At 47.9% G+C, this 14,401-nt stretch overlaps 1 protein-coding gene across 1 annotated transcript in view; it reads left to right on the plus strand.

The window, feature by feature from the left end:
- LOC149443169 (uncharacterized) overlaps positions 1 to 14,401 on the plus strand; it is a 50,124-nt gene that overhangs the window by 16,068 nt on the left and 19,655 nt on the right. Inside the window, exons 8-15 of the mRNA XM_089655804.1 lie at positions 13 to 454; positions 3,074 to 3,187; positions 3,267 to 3,380; positions 4,274 to 4,483; positions 4,534 to 4,722; positions 7,401 to 7,568; positions 7,655 to 7,778; positions 10,343 to 12,028. Of these exons, the coding sequence (XP_089511930.1) occupies positions 13 to 454; positions 3,074 to 3,187; positions 3,267 to 3,380; positions 4,274 to 4,483; positions 4,534 to 4,722; positions 7,401 to 7,568; positions 7,655 to 7,778; positions 10,343 to 12,028 (3,047 nt within the window). The remainder of the gene's footprint in view (positions 1 to 12; positions 455 to 3,073; positions 3,188 to 3,266; positions 3,381 to 4,273; positions 4,484 to 4,533; positions 4,723 to 7,400; positions 7,569 to 7,654; positions 7,779 to 10,342; positions 12,029 to 14,401) is intronic.

Below are 14,401 nucleotides of genomic sequence, written 5' to 3' on the forward strand. Positions count from 1 at the left end.
CCTGTTTCCCAGCTTGGTGGTCCTGTGTCTGCTGTTCAGCCAGAAGATTCTGTTACTGATTTTCCAGCGTGAGGGTCCTGTTCCTGAAGCTCAGCCGGAGGGTACTGATGCCCAGCTTGAGGGTCTTGGTCTTGTTTCCGATGCCCAGCTTGAGGGTCTTGTTCCTGATGCCCAGCCTGGTGGTCCTGTTCTTGATGCCAGGCCGGAGTGCCGTGTCTCTGATGCCCAACCAGAGGGTCCAGTGCCGGATGACCCACCTGGCTCTGACAGTCCTGTGTCCAACAACCTGCTTGCCTCTGAGGGTCCCATGTATGATGCTCCGTCTGTCTCTGGTGGTCCTGTGCCGAACAGCTTGCTTGCCTCTGACGGTCCTGAATCTGATGACCCACCTGATGGTGCCTTGCTTGCTGCCCAGCCTGATGGTCCTCTTTCTTTTGCCCAGCCTGATGGTCCTGTGCCTGCCGGCTTAGCCTGACTGTTCTCTGCCTGCTGCCAAGCCTGCCTCTGATGCTCCTCTGCCAGCTGCCCAGCCTGCCTCTGATACTCTTCTTCCTGCTACCCAGCCTGCCTCTGATACTCTTCTTCCTGCTGCCCAGCCTGCCTCTGGCACTCCTCTGCCTGTTGCCCAGTCTGCCTTTGATGCTTCTCTGCCTGCTGCCCAACCTGCCTCTGATGCTTCTCTGCCTGCTGCCCAACTTGCCTCCGATGGTTTTGTGCCCACTGCCCAGCTAGTCTTTGGTACCAGGGTCTCATTCGCTGTTGGATCTAATTTTGCTGTGCCTCCACATTTGCTGCATGCCTGGCATGGGCTATCCATTCGGTCTAAGATCCCGATTTCTCTCTCCTGAGTCCTTTTTGCGGCCATTTGTTTCTGTTGCACCAAGACCTTATAGTTCAGATACCCACTTTGGAAGTAAGAGCTGCATTCTCCTGTTCAGCCCCAGTGATAGAGATCTTCTTGGAAAGGGCAGAGTTCCATCTGAGCCTTGTCCTGACCTAGGTGGTACCTGTACAATCCCAGGTGCATTAGGGGACCCTTGCTGGGTGACCAATGCCTTGGGAAGACCTGTGTATAGCAGTTTCTGGCAACCAAGATGTTGAAGGTCCATTCATGATGGAACACCCTGGCATCAGGGTAAGTGTATGGGCCAGGGATACTGGTGTTAGGCCTTCGGCTGGCCATTGGGGTCCCAGCGTTGGAACAAATGCTACATTAGGGATGTGCAAGTTTCAGATGTTGAGCCTCTTTAGGGATCTGACCTGTGGGAACCCAGACAGGTTTCGGACTCTGGCGGCGGGGTAAACAGTCACCTTTCAGACCCTGGCGGTGGGGCGCATTATCAGCTACTAGACTCAAGTGGCACGCCATCCAGTGGGTTGAAAGACTGGGGCCTGAAGAGTTTGAGAGTCTTCAGACACTGAAGTGAAACCTTCTTGGAATTTTCCTGCACCAACATGGTTAAAGACAGAATAGAGCATCCATAAGCCTCTCCTTAAGGGGGGGAGGGGACTGTCCAGACTAGCAGCATCAACTGGGTCACTGCTGGTGGCACTACGATGAAGGGCGCAGTTCCGCTGGTCAACAGCGGGTGTCCCTGCCTGAGCCTAACTTTTTTACTGATACCTGATCCATGTTCCTGTACCCTCACCTGACTCTGAGACCTGTTCCTGCTCCCTGTACCTTGCATCCAGCTCTCCCCGTACCTTGCTCGCTTTTCCTCTAGTTTCCTGTCTTTGTCCTGACTTTGCCCTGCTATGTGTGCTTCCTCCTCCTTGTATATAGTTAGTTAGGTTAGTATACAGAGTGCAGAGGTCAAGAGTATATCATATACAGCCCAGAATGCAATAGTGGAGACATCATTGGCCAAACATGGCCAGTGGCCAGTGATGTCACTGCTATCCCCGCCCATTTGCTTATGTGGCTGGGATTCCCAGTGACACCAGTTGCTCCCAGGGACATGGCAGTTCAAGGCACTTGCAGCTTTCTTAGGTACCAGGGACAGTGGGAAGCTGCCATGTATAGAAGTAATGGTGGAAATGTAGATTTTTTATATGATGGTTGGCTTCCACTGAACAGAGGATCGGAGGAGCCAACATTCAATGCAACTGCCATCTTATCAACTACTATCCAACAACTGAAACCAGAGCTCATCCCTAGTGGTCAGTGTAGAGGTCCCTTACATTGGTGACCAATGGGAGAAGGACCCCCTTATATCAGTGGTCAATGTAGAGGTCCCTTACATTGGTGACCAATGGGAGAAGGACCCCTTATATCAGTGGTCAGTGTAATGGTCCCTTACATTGCTGACCAATGGGAGAAGGACCCCCCTTATATAAGTGGTCAGTGTAGTGGTCCCTTACATTTGTGACCGATGGGAGAAGGACCCCCTTATATCGGTGGTCAGTGTAGTGGTCCCTTACATTGGTGACCGATGGGAGAAGGACACCCTTATATCAGTGGTCAGTGTAGTGGTTCCTTACATTGGTGACCGATGGGAGAAGGACACCCTTATATCAGTGGTCAGTGTAGTGGTCCCTTACATTGGTGATCAATGGGAGAAGGACCCCCTTATGTCAGTGGTCAGTGTAGTGGTCCCTTATATTAGTGACCAATGGGAGAAAGACCCCCTTATATCAGTGGTCAGTGTAGTGGTCCCTTACATTGGTGATCGATGGGAGAAGGACCCCCTTATATCAGTGGTCAGTGTAGTGGTCCCTTACATTAGTAACCAATGGGAGAAGGACCCCCTTATATCAGTGATCAGTAGGGGAAGGACATTCTTACCTTGTTATAAAGTGGAGATACTACCTTTCTTACAGATCTTTAATAGCAGCTGTTACTGGGAGACAGAAAATGTTCATTGCTTCAGGAACCCCGAGAATCCTTTGGAGGAACCCTGGTTGAGAAAGGCTGGACCAGGCAGTCGTATATTTCTGTCCCCCTTGGTGGGAGTGGAGGTGACCCATCTATGAGGACATACAGTCCATACACACCCAGCACAAGGCCGGGGTCACACTACCACAGTTCTAGGGGCTGCAGTTTCTCTGAGCTCCACAAGATGGTGATCTCACTTCTACCCAGACAGGAAGTCTCTATGGAAGACAGGAAGTGATGTCAGCTAGAGCCAAGAAATTCCCTATAGTACGACGTAGAGTGAAGACGTTGCTGGAAGTGGCAGCGGAGGAGGTAATAAGATCCGATTTTATATTTACAGGAAACTCCAAATAATTCTTACTTCAGTTTGTCAAAATTATCTCTCTATAAGAAAGCCGGAATAGATAAAATGACGACACGAATGAGGATGGAGGAGGACCGGAGTCACATGACTGAGAGGATACTAAACCTCACCCTGGAGATCATCTACCTGCTGACCAGAGAGGTGAGGAGGATTCTGGGAGGTCACATGACATCATTCTTATCTCTATTAATAAAACACAGACCTGACCGGAGAGGTGATGTTATGGACCTGCCGGCGGTAGCCTCTAGCGTTCCACAGACCGGAATTCCCCAAGGCGTGGAATCTAAGCCCCGACCTGCTTGTTCACCAGGGCCCCTGATGGTGGGGATGGACTTGGAGCAGGCCGAAACCAGGTCACGGCCCCTGGGTGCACCCAGCTGTGGTAGAAGCACTTGCCGGAGGTGTATAGCAGGCAAGAGCCTGATGTAAGGAGGTAGAAAGAGCGGAGTTGGGCAAGCACTTGCCGGAGAGAGCCTGATGTAAGTCAGTAGAGAGAGCAGAGTCGGGCAGGCCGGGTTGGTAGCGGTGGAGGCAGAATGGTACAACACAGTAGACATAACGATAAACTGGTCACGAGCCGGGTTCAGTTACAGGAGATCAAAACGTGCAGGGTTAGACAGGAGAATGGTCAGACAAGCCAGGGATCAGGGCAGGAGACAGTCAGCGAATCAAGGTCAGGCAGAGTCGGGAACAAGGCAATCTACTTCAGGAAACACAGGATACAGGTAAGACCATAGGGCAACTAGAGCACATACCTGACCTTTTTAAATAGGGCGCCCTCATTGGTGCCAGGCCCGTGATCGCGAGTGCACATGCGCGACCGCCGCTACCGTCGCAGGTGCCCAGGTCCTAATGCTCGCATGTGCAGACCCGTGTGCCGCGGAAAGATATGGGATCCCTGACAGGTGAGGAGGATTCTGGGAGGTCAGATGACATCACTCTGGTCTAGTCTGGCCAATAGACCATGTTCTTCTTGTAGACATGTAGATGATGTAAGATGATTGATATCGGTTTCTCTTTCTCCTGATCTGTAGGATTATGTTGTAGTGAAGAAGTCTAGTGGGGAGCCAATCTCAGGAGGATGGAGCAGGACCCAGAGCCCGACCATGGTGCCTCCCCCTCGTTCTCCGATACCTGAGAGGAACAAAGAGCAGAAGATCCTGGAACTGACCACCATGATGGTCCATCTGCTGACAGGAGAGGTGAGCGGTGTTGGGAATTCTGGAACATTCTCCAGTAACAGACAAGGGATGTGTCTGGATGGTGACTGTATCATTGTGTGTGTCAGGTTCCTATAAGGTGTCAGGGTGTCACTGTCTATTTCTCCATGGAGGAGTGGGAGTATTTAGAAGGACACAAGGACCTCTACAAGGACATCATGATGGACAATCAGCAGGCTTTGAGATTTGTGAGGAAGGAATTTCCCTGGAATGAGATGATATTGAACCTCGCCCTGGAGATCCTCCACCTGTTGACTGGAGAGGTGAGTGTAATGAAGGGGTTAAATCTGACTCGGCTGTACACTGGGAGGGATTCAGAGTCACTTCAAGTCTTTTGATGTTCTGCTAATCTATGACTTCATACTCACAAGCAAGGCTTTTCCTGTCAGAGAGTGGGTGTAGGAATTCACCCCCCCCCCCCACCCTGGGCTTTAACAGTGGGAGGGTCTTAAATGGGCATTGTTAAATAAAACCAGTGTTGTGTAATGCACAGAGTGCAGGGTTCAGGGTGCGCTATGTACAGAGTGCAGGGTTCAGAGTTGTGTAATGCACAGAGTGCAGGGTTCAGGGGTGCGCTATGTACAGCATACAGGGTTCAGGGGTGTGCTGCATACAGAGTGCAGGGTACAGGAGTGCGCTATGTACAGAGTGCAGGGTTCAGGTGTGTGCTGCATACAGAGTGCAGGGATCAGGGGTGTGCTGCATACAGAGTGCAGGGTTCAGGGGTGTGCTGCATACAGAATGCAGGGTTCAGGAGTGTGCGATGTACAGAGTGCAGGGTTCAGTGGTGCGCTATGTACAGAGTGCAGGGTTCAGGGGTGTGCTGCATACAGAGTGCAGGGTACAGGAGTGCGCTATGTACAGAGTGCAGGCTTCAGGTGTGTGCTGCATACAGAGTGCAGGGTTCAGAGGTGCGCTATGTACAGAGTGCAGGGTTCAGGGGTGTGCTGCATACAGAGTGCAGGGTTCAGGAGTGTGCAATGTACAGAGTGCAGGGTTCAGAGGTGCGCTATGTACAGCATACAGGGTTCAGGGGTGTGCTGCATACAGAGTGCAGGGGTCAGGAGTGTGCGATGTACAGAGTGCAGGGTTCAGGAGTGTACAATGTACAGAGTGCAGGGTTCAGAGGTGTGCTATGTACAGAGTGCAGGGTTCAGGGGTGCGCTATGTACAGAGTGCAGGGTTCAGGGGTGTTCTGCTTACAGAGTGCAGGGTTCAGGGGTTCACTATGTACAGAGTGCAGGGTTCAGGGGTGCGCTATGTACAGAGTGCAGGGTTCAGGGGTGCGCTGTGTACAGAGTGCAGGGTTCAGGGGTGCGCTGCATACAGAGTGCAGGGTTCAGGGGTGTGCGATATACAGAGTGCAGTGTTCTATCTCTCCTCACCTCTGACCTCTGCACCCTCTACCTCCCAACCCTCAACTCTGTACATTACACCCCCTCCACTGCCCCCTCTCCTCTTTCATGGCTCCATCATCTTCCACATATTCACCTCTCTGCAGCAGCACACTCATTTGGCTCCGCCTCTCCCCCACCAAGTCAGTGTTGGGGATCATGGAAGTGACACCCCCTCCAGCCTATTAACCTCCCTAGTGGTCTGATTATGTCCATATTTCTGTGCTCAAAGTGGTACATTTTTTTGCAAGGAAATGTTTTTTTTTTTATTATTATTGTAGGCCTGTAATTTTTAGGAATAACTCACTGAAATCTGTCCAAACAAGAGTCTAATAAACATTCCGGGTAGGATAAAACTTGAAAAACGAAATCATAAATTATAATTTAATAAATCATCATAATAAATAATATAATAATAATAAATTGAATTCAATAATATAATCAAACCAAAAACACTGAAATTTGAAATATAGCACCAAGTTCGCACATCGCTGAGCTCAGTCGCAGAATCGTTTTCAGTGTCTGATGACGAATTTCCCCGCAAATCATTATCACTCAATTCTGCAAGTAGTTCTGATTTACTATCTCTGTTCTCTAGCTGGTCTAAAACCGCTTTTGACCTAAAGGGACACTTTTTGGACGCCATGGACGTTTCTCAGTTTCCAGGCAGAAAGAACAGTAAAAATGCAGGCAGGGCGCCGGACAAAGCACTCTGGACAAAATGTATGTGAAATGGTTTGATACAGTAATGTTTTACTATGTGATTTTAGTAAATGTCACTTTTTGTCATTTTCAAATTTCCCGCCATTCCTACCCCGTACGTCCCGACGCTCGCAGGGGACAGAAGACAGATACCGGCATCCGCCGGATTACATTGCTGGGGACACTGCAGGAGGGACATCACAGGAGCGCAGGACAAGGTAAGTGATCAAGGGATCGCGGAGCAGAGCCGCATGGTAAGCCCGAGTGTAGCTCGGGGTTACCGCTTCTGGTACTGAAACTTTACCCCGAGCTACACTCGGGAATACTGCCAGGGGGGTTAACACACAGCACCTGACAGCTGCCCCTCCCTTGTCTCAGCCCTGAGTGCCGGGGCAGGGAAGGTCCTTGTCAGAGCCGTCCAATGAAGTGTGCTGTCACTTGTAAACACAGAAGCCGTTATTCTGTCATTCCCAGTGATAGGATGGTGCGGGGAGCCCAGGGCCAGCAGGAGGCGCTGGAACGGAGCTGCACACAAGTACTATGAATACATGAAGTGTCCGTACTCTATGATATCTGTTTATAGCACAAGCTGGCGGCATTGGTTATATCAGAGAGCAAAGTCCGCTTTAGTCCAATCAGTAAGATCCATGACTGCCGGCATGCCACGCCCACTGACCACTAGATCCATGGGGAACATCTAAGATCTGACCGTAGAGGTGAGGAGGATTCTGGGAGGTCACATGACATCACTCTGGTCTAGTCTGGCCAATAGACCATGTTTTTCTTGTAGACATGTAGATGATGTCAGATGATTGATATCGGTTTCTCTTTCTCCTGATCTGTAGGATTATGTTGTAGTGAAGAAGTCTCGTGGGAAGCCAATCTCAGGAGGATGGAGCAGGACCCAGAGCCCCACCATGGTGCCTCCCCCTCGTTCTCCAATACCTGAGAGGAACAAAGAGCAGAAGATCCTGGAACTGACCACCATGATGGTCCAGCTTCTGACAGGAGAGGTGAGCGGTGCTGGGAATTCTGGGACATTTTCCAGTAACAGACAAGAGATGTGTCTGGATGGTGACTGTATCATTGTGTGTGTCAGGTTCCTATAAGGTGTCAGGGTGTCACTGTCTATTTCTCCATGGAGGAGTGGGAGTATTTAGAAGGACACAAGGACCTCTACAAGGACGTCATGATGGACAATCAGCTGCCCCTCACATCACCAGGTAAGAGGAGACTTTATTGTGCCCCGTCTCTCTGCACATGACACTGGGGGGTCTGGTTTCAGCTGCTGCAGAGGGATCCATATAGGGGATCGGTTCCGGTAATTGCCCCTCCTGCTGCACTTATCACTCTCCCTGTGAATCATATGCTTCCCCTTATGTGCCCCCACCCCCACAGTACTTCCGGCTTCCCTCCTCTCCTTCCCACCGGCAGCTGCAATCACATAATAGGATCCTTCAGGATGGAGAGTGGGGGAAGGGTCCAGTAAATATATCACATTGACCAGCCCCTTCTTTTCCCGAATGAACACAATGAGCGAACACACTGTTCATTCATAACTGAAGCATAGCAAACTGTGGGTGTTTTTTGAGGGGGGGGGGGCTGTCAAGTTGGCTGTATGGGGCCCCATGGCTAACAGCAGCCCTGTAGCTGGGCATTGCACTCAAGGACTAGGCGACAACAGCTCGGGTGCAACCTGGAACTTCTTTATTGAACAGAAATATAGGTTTTTCTACTCTTCAGAAATACGGGCAGTCCCCACATGAACAATAATAACAAATATTGCACATTGGGATAAACATCTCACATTAATTAGACAACGAGGTGGAGCTGACACCAGACTAATCCCATCATGTAAGAACCTCCAGGAGATCCAACCAACAAAGAACCTCCTGAAGGATCAGCCAACAGACAGAAACAATAGGTGACTCCATTAATAATGGGGAATAGACACAGTAAATTCTACTTTCTTTTTTTAACACATAACAATAATATCACATCAAATACACCCCCATTTCTCCCCCCCCATGTCCATTCCTGTCTAAAATTCTCTTCCCTTTCTGTATACCAACCTATTTCTATACATCTGTTTAATCATTTCAATTCTCCAGCTCAATTACTAAATCACCCCTCATTTTAACGTATTTTCCTGATGTTTTGAAATCACACCACCCTCTCCATTTTTCTCTAAAATTTCAGATTTTGTAGGATTTATTTTTAAATTAGATAATTCTCCATATTGTTTTAATAACTTCATTAAATTGGGTAGTGTTAATCTAGGGTTCTCTATATAAAACAGCATATCGTCTGCATATGCTGCTACCATATGCTCTACTTCTATTTTAATTTCCTTACTATCTATGTTCTTTCTTACTAATGCCAAAAGTGGTTCCAGGGACAGTGCAAACAGTAATGGTGACTATGGGCAACCCTGTTTAGTACCATTATGTAATCTAAAGGAATCTGACAGGGTCCCATTTACCTTCACCGCCGCTGAGGGGCTATTATAAAGTTTTTTTTTTCCATTTCAACATGTATTCCCTTATTCCTAGAACTTCCAGCGTATTTATCATAAACCCCAAAAAAAACCCCAATCTACTCTATCACTTCCCCCCCTTCCAGTCCGGATACTTCCCCCCTTCCTGTCCGGACACTTTCCCCCCCTTCCAGTCCAGGCCAATTTTCAGCTTTCAGCGCTATCACACTTTGAATGACAATTGCGCGGTCATGCAACACTGTACCCATATTAATTTTTTTAGCATTTTTTTGAGACAGATAAAACTTTATTTTGGTGGTATTTATTCACCACGTTGATTTTTATTTTTTTTGCTATATAAATGAAAAAGTCCAAACATTTGTTGTACATTACATAGTCCTGACCCCTGCACTATATACTCCGTGTTGTACATTACATAGTCCTGACCCCTGCACTATATACTCCGTGTTGTACATTACATAGTCCTGACCCCTGCACTATATACTCCGTGTTGTACATTACATACTCCTGACCCCTGCACTATATACTCTATGTTGTACATTCCATACTCCTGACCCCTGCACTATATACTCTGTGTTGTACATTACATACTCCTGACCCCTGCACTATATACTCTGTGTTGTACATTACATACTCCTGACCCCCGCACTATATACCCTGTGTTGTACATTACATATTCCTGACCCCTGCACTATATACTCCATGTTGTACATTACATACTCCTGGCCCCTGCACTATATACTCCATGTTGTACATTACATAGTCCTGACGTCTGCTCCCCCCCCTCCCCCCACTCCTATATGTACACATAATATGTCTTCTCCTCTGTTCCCCCCATTTCCTACCAGCTGGACATTTTATATCGGATGATGTGATTGGAGCACAGACTGTTCCATGGTGATAATAATGTGATCACATCCTCCAACCAGAAAGTGATAATGGGGGAGCAGCCAATACCCCTATGATGGTGGTCTTCAGGATGGGGGGAGGAGCCGATACCCCATTGATGTTGGTCTTCAGGATCAGGATGGGGGAGGAGCCAATACCCTAATTATGGTGGTCTTCAGGATGGGGGAGGAGCCAATGCCCCAATGTTGGTGGTCTTCAGGATGGGGGAGGAGCCAATACCCCAATGTTGGTGGTCTTCAGGATAGGGGAGGAGCCAATACCCCAATGATGGTGGTCTTCAGGATGAGTCCAGTCTTCCTCTTGGTTGTCCTCCCCCCATCCTCACTCTCTGACCTCTGGTGGGGCTCCTGTCTAGTAATCCTCTTTGTCTTTGTATTTTAGTCCATGGCCGGGAGATGAGGAAAACCTCCGAGGATTGTCTCATTTTGTCTCCAGACTGGAAAGTAGAAGATGAGGACATCACACAGTATAGTCCAGGAGAAAACCCGGCTCCCTCCAATGTCCATCCGGCACCACCCAGTGTAGATGGACCATCGGATTCCTCGTATCCTGAGGAACTTCAGACTGTGCGGAACCGGGCCGTCCTTCCAACAGAGAAGAGGTTTCCCTGTACTGAGTGCGGGAAGTGTTTCCGTTTTAAATCTCATCTTAATGCGCATAAAAGATTTCACACAGGAGAGAAACCATACTCCTGTCCTGAGTGCGGGAAATGTTTTTCAGTGACATCTCATCTTTACAGACATCAAAAAACTCACACAGCTAGGAAGCTGAATTCCTTTTTTGAGGAACCTCAGACTGTGCGGGACCAGGCCGGCCTTCCAACAGGGAAGAGCTTCTCCTGTACTGAGTGCGGAAAATGTTTCCATTCTAAATCCGATCTTAATGAGCATAAAAAAACTCATACAGGTGAGAAGCCGTATTCCTGTCCTGAGTGCGGGAAATGTTTTTCACAGAAGTCCTATCTTTACACACATCAGAGATTGCACACGGGGGAGAAGCCGTATTCCTGCTCTGAGTGTGGTAAATGTTTTTCACAGAAGTCCCATCTTTACACACATCAGAGATTGCACACAGGTGAAAAGCCGTATTCCTGTTCTGAGTGTGGGAAATGTTTTTCAGATTATTCCTGTCTTTACAAACATCAGAGATCTCACACAGGGGAAAAGCCACATTCCTGCTCTGAGTGCAGGAAATGTTTTTCAACAAAGTCCCAGCTTTCCATACATCAGAGATCTCACTCAGGGGAGAAGCCGTATTCCTGCTCTGAGTGCGGGAAATGTTTTTCAACGAAGTCCCAGCTTTCCATACATCAGAGATATCACACGGGGGAGAAGCCGTATTCCTGTCCTGAGTGTGGGAAGAGTTTTCATTCTGGATCCAAACTTTGTGAGCATAAAAGATCCCACACAGATAAGAAGAGGCCACATTCCTGCCCTGAGTGCGGGAAATGTTTCCATTATAAATCCGGTCTTAATGAGCATAAAAGAACTCACACAGGGGAGAAGCCGTATTCCTGCCCTGAGTGCGGGAAATGTTTCAATAATAAATCCGGTCTTAATGAGCATAAAAGATCTCACACGGGGGAGAAGCCGTATTCTTGTCCTGAGTGCGGGAAATGTTTTTCAGTGAAGTCCAGTCTTTACACACATCAGAGAGCTCACACGGGGGAGAAGCCGTATTCATGTTCTGAGTGCGGGAAATGTTTCCGTTTTAAATCTGATCTTATTATGCATTTAAGATCTCACACGGGGGAGAAGCCACACCTCTGCACTGAGTGCGGGAAATGTTTTGTAAAAAAATCACAGCTTGTCAGACATCAAACAGCCCACACGGGTGAGAAGCCTCATTCCTGTCCTGATTGCGGGAAATGTTTTTCACGAAAGTCCAATCTCTACAGCCACCAGAGAATGCACACAGGGGAGAAGCTTCATTCCTGTCCTGAGTGCGGGAAATGTTTTTCAGCCAAGTCCCGTCTTTACAAACACCAGAGATCTCACACGGGGGAGAAGCCGTATTCCTGCCCTGAGTGTGGGAAATGTTTTTCAGATAAGTCCCATCTTTCCAGCCATCAGAGATCTCACACGGGGGAGAAGCCGTATTCCTGTCCTGAGTGCGGCAAATGTTATGCACGGAAATACAGTCTTGACACACATCAGAGATCTCACACGGGGGAGAAGCCGTATTCCTATCCTGAGTGAGGGAAATGTTCCTCACTGAAGTCCTGTCATCCTGGATTCCCACACAACCGTGGAGGTGTATTAGTGCCTTGAGTGCGGGAAATGTCTTCTAGGTGAATTTGCTGGACATCCCAGCTCTAATGTGGGGAAGAAGTACACACTGATATACACCTCAGATATACTCCATGGATGATCTTCATCATGGAAGAAACAGTTCATAAGGAGGTCAACCACTCCTCAGATCCACCCACTGCCTCCGACGCCCTCCTCCAAGAGCCTTAGAGCAGGGGGAAATGCCAGAGGGGTTGGCCTGCAGAGTCTCTCAGCCCTGACCACAATTTGAGGTCAGAGGTCACCAAAGACGTGAATGAAGTGTTGGACCAGGTTGGCCATTGATGGCAGGAGAAGAATAAAAATGGCGTCCTGCCCTGTCATTTGCTGAGGACATTTTGTGGTGGGAGATTTCACACTTCGAGGTCTGTTGATAATACAGTAATAAAATCGTGGAATAAATGTGAGAAGCTTTCGCTCAGCCGTGACAAATATTGACCATGTTTTATTTCATCCAGTGATTTCCTATGATCATCAGCTCCATCTACTGGCCAGAAATATCCCCTTCAGGAAAATTACAGGAAATAGACTGTACATTAGCAAATATCTATTGCCTGAATAAGAAACCGGAGGAATTCATAGAAAATACTCAGAGGAAGTTAATGGATTTCAAAAAAGGCAATTTAATTGTGGCGGGTGATTTCAATCTCTGCATGGATCCCCAGATGGATAGGACGTCCCCTGTGCAGAGAGATGGTAGCAGGTCTCTGAAATCCTTGAAAAAAATGATACACCAATGTCAACTTGTAGATATACGGAGAATTAAACACATGAAGGACAGAGACTATACGTTTTATTCTCATGCACATGAGATGTATTCAAGACTGGATTATTAATTGCTGGACCATCGACATATCAAGTCTCTGGTCAAAGTAAAAAGTGATGTCCATATCGGACCACGCCCTGGTCACTGCAATTATTATGGGGAAAGGAGCAGATTGGGGGGAAATTATGGAGGTTAAATAAGACCCTTCTCCAGGATTCAGAGGTGGATCAAAGAATTAAAAAAGAAATAGAGCAATTTTTTGAGGAAAACGACTCTGGGGAAGTGTCCGTAGCAACAGTGTGGGAGGCTCATAAGGCCTATAGTAGAGGAATAACATAGATATTAAAAACAAAGTGAGCGCTCTCAAATAAAGCTGCTAAAACACCAAAGGTAACCAGATAAAACCTTCAAATAATATAACAAATACAAAGGTGTAGCGCTAAAATAATCAAATTAATAAAATGTCCATATATATATATATATACAGTTGTGTTCAAAATAATAGCAGCGTGTTGAAAAAGGTGAATAAAGCTGAAAATCCTTCTAATAGCTTTTATTTCCATACACACAAATGCATTGGGAACACGACACATTCTATTCCAAATCAAAACATGAAGAAAAATAGATCAAATTTGTGTTGTTCCTCTAAAAAAATTGAAGAAAAGTGAATATTAGACTGTTCAAAAAAATAGCAGTGTTTGTATTCTTCTTTACAAACTCAAACATTCACTATATAAACTGAAAAATGTTTGAAGATTCTGCTTTCCTTTGAATCACTTAATGAATATTTCGTTGTATAAGCACTGTTTCTGAGAACTGCTGTACATCTGTGTTGCATGGAGTCAACCAACTTCCAATCCGGACACTCCTCCCCCCCTTCCAGTCAGGACACTTTCACCCCCTTCCAGTCCGGACACTTTCACCCCCCTTTCATTCCGGACACTTTCACCCCCTTCCAGTCCGGACACTTTCACCCCCCTTCCAGTCCGGACACTTTCACCCCCCTTTCAGTCCGGATGCTTTCACCCCCTTCCAGTCTGGACGCTTTCACTCCCTTCCAGTCCGGACGCTTTCACCCCCTTCCAGTCCGGATGCTTTTCCCCCTTCCAGTCTGGACGCTTTCACCCCCTTCCAGTCCGGACACTTTCCCCCCCTTCCAGTCCGGACACTTTCCCCCCCTTCCAGTCCGGACACTTTCCCCCCCCTTCCAGTCTGGACACTTTCCCCCCATTCCAGTCCAGACACTTTTACCCCCTTCCAGTCCGGACACTTTCCCCCCCTTCCAGTCCGGACACTTTCACCCCCTTCCAGTCCGGACACTTTCCCCCCCTTCCAGTCCGGACACTTTCACCCCCTTCGAGTTCGGACACTTTCACCCCCTTCGAG

The sequence above is a fragment of the Staurois parvus genome, unplaced genomic scaffold, assembly GCF_062004578.1.
Source record: "Staurois parvus isolate SC_StPar_1 unplaced genomic scaffold, SC_StPar_1.0 ptg000874l, whole genome shotgun sequence".
Lineage (NCBI taxonomy): Eukaryota > Metazoa > Chordata > Amphibia > Anura > Ranidae > Staurois > Staurois parvus.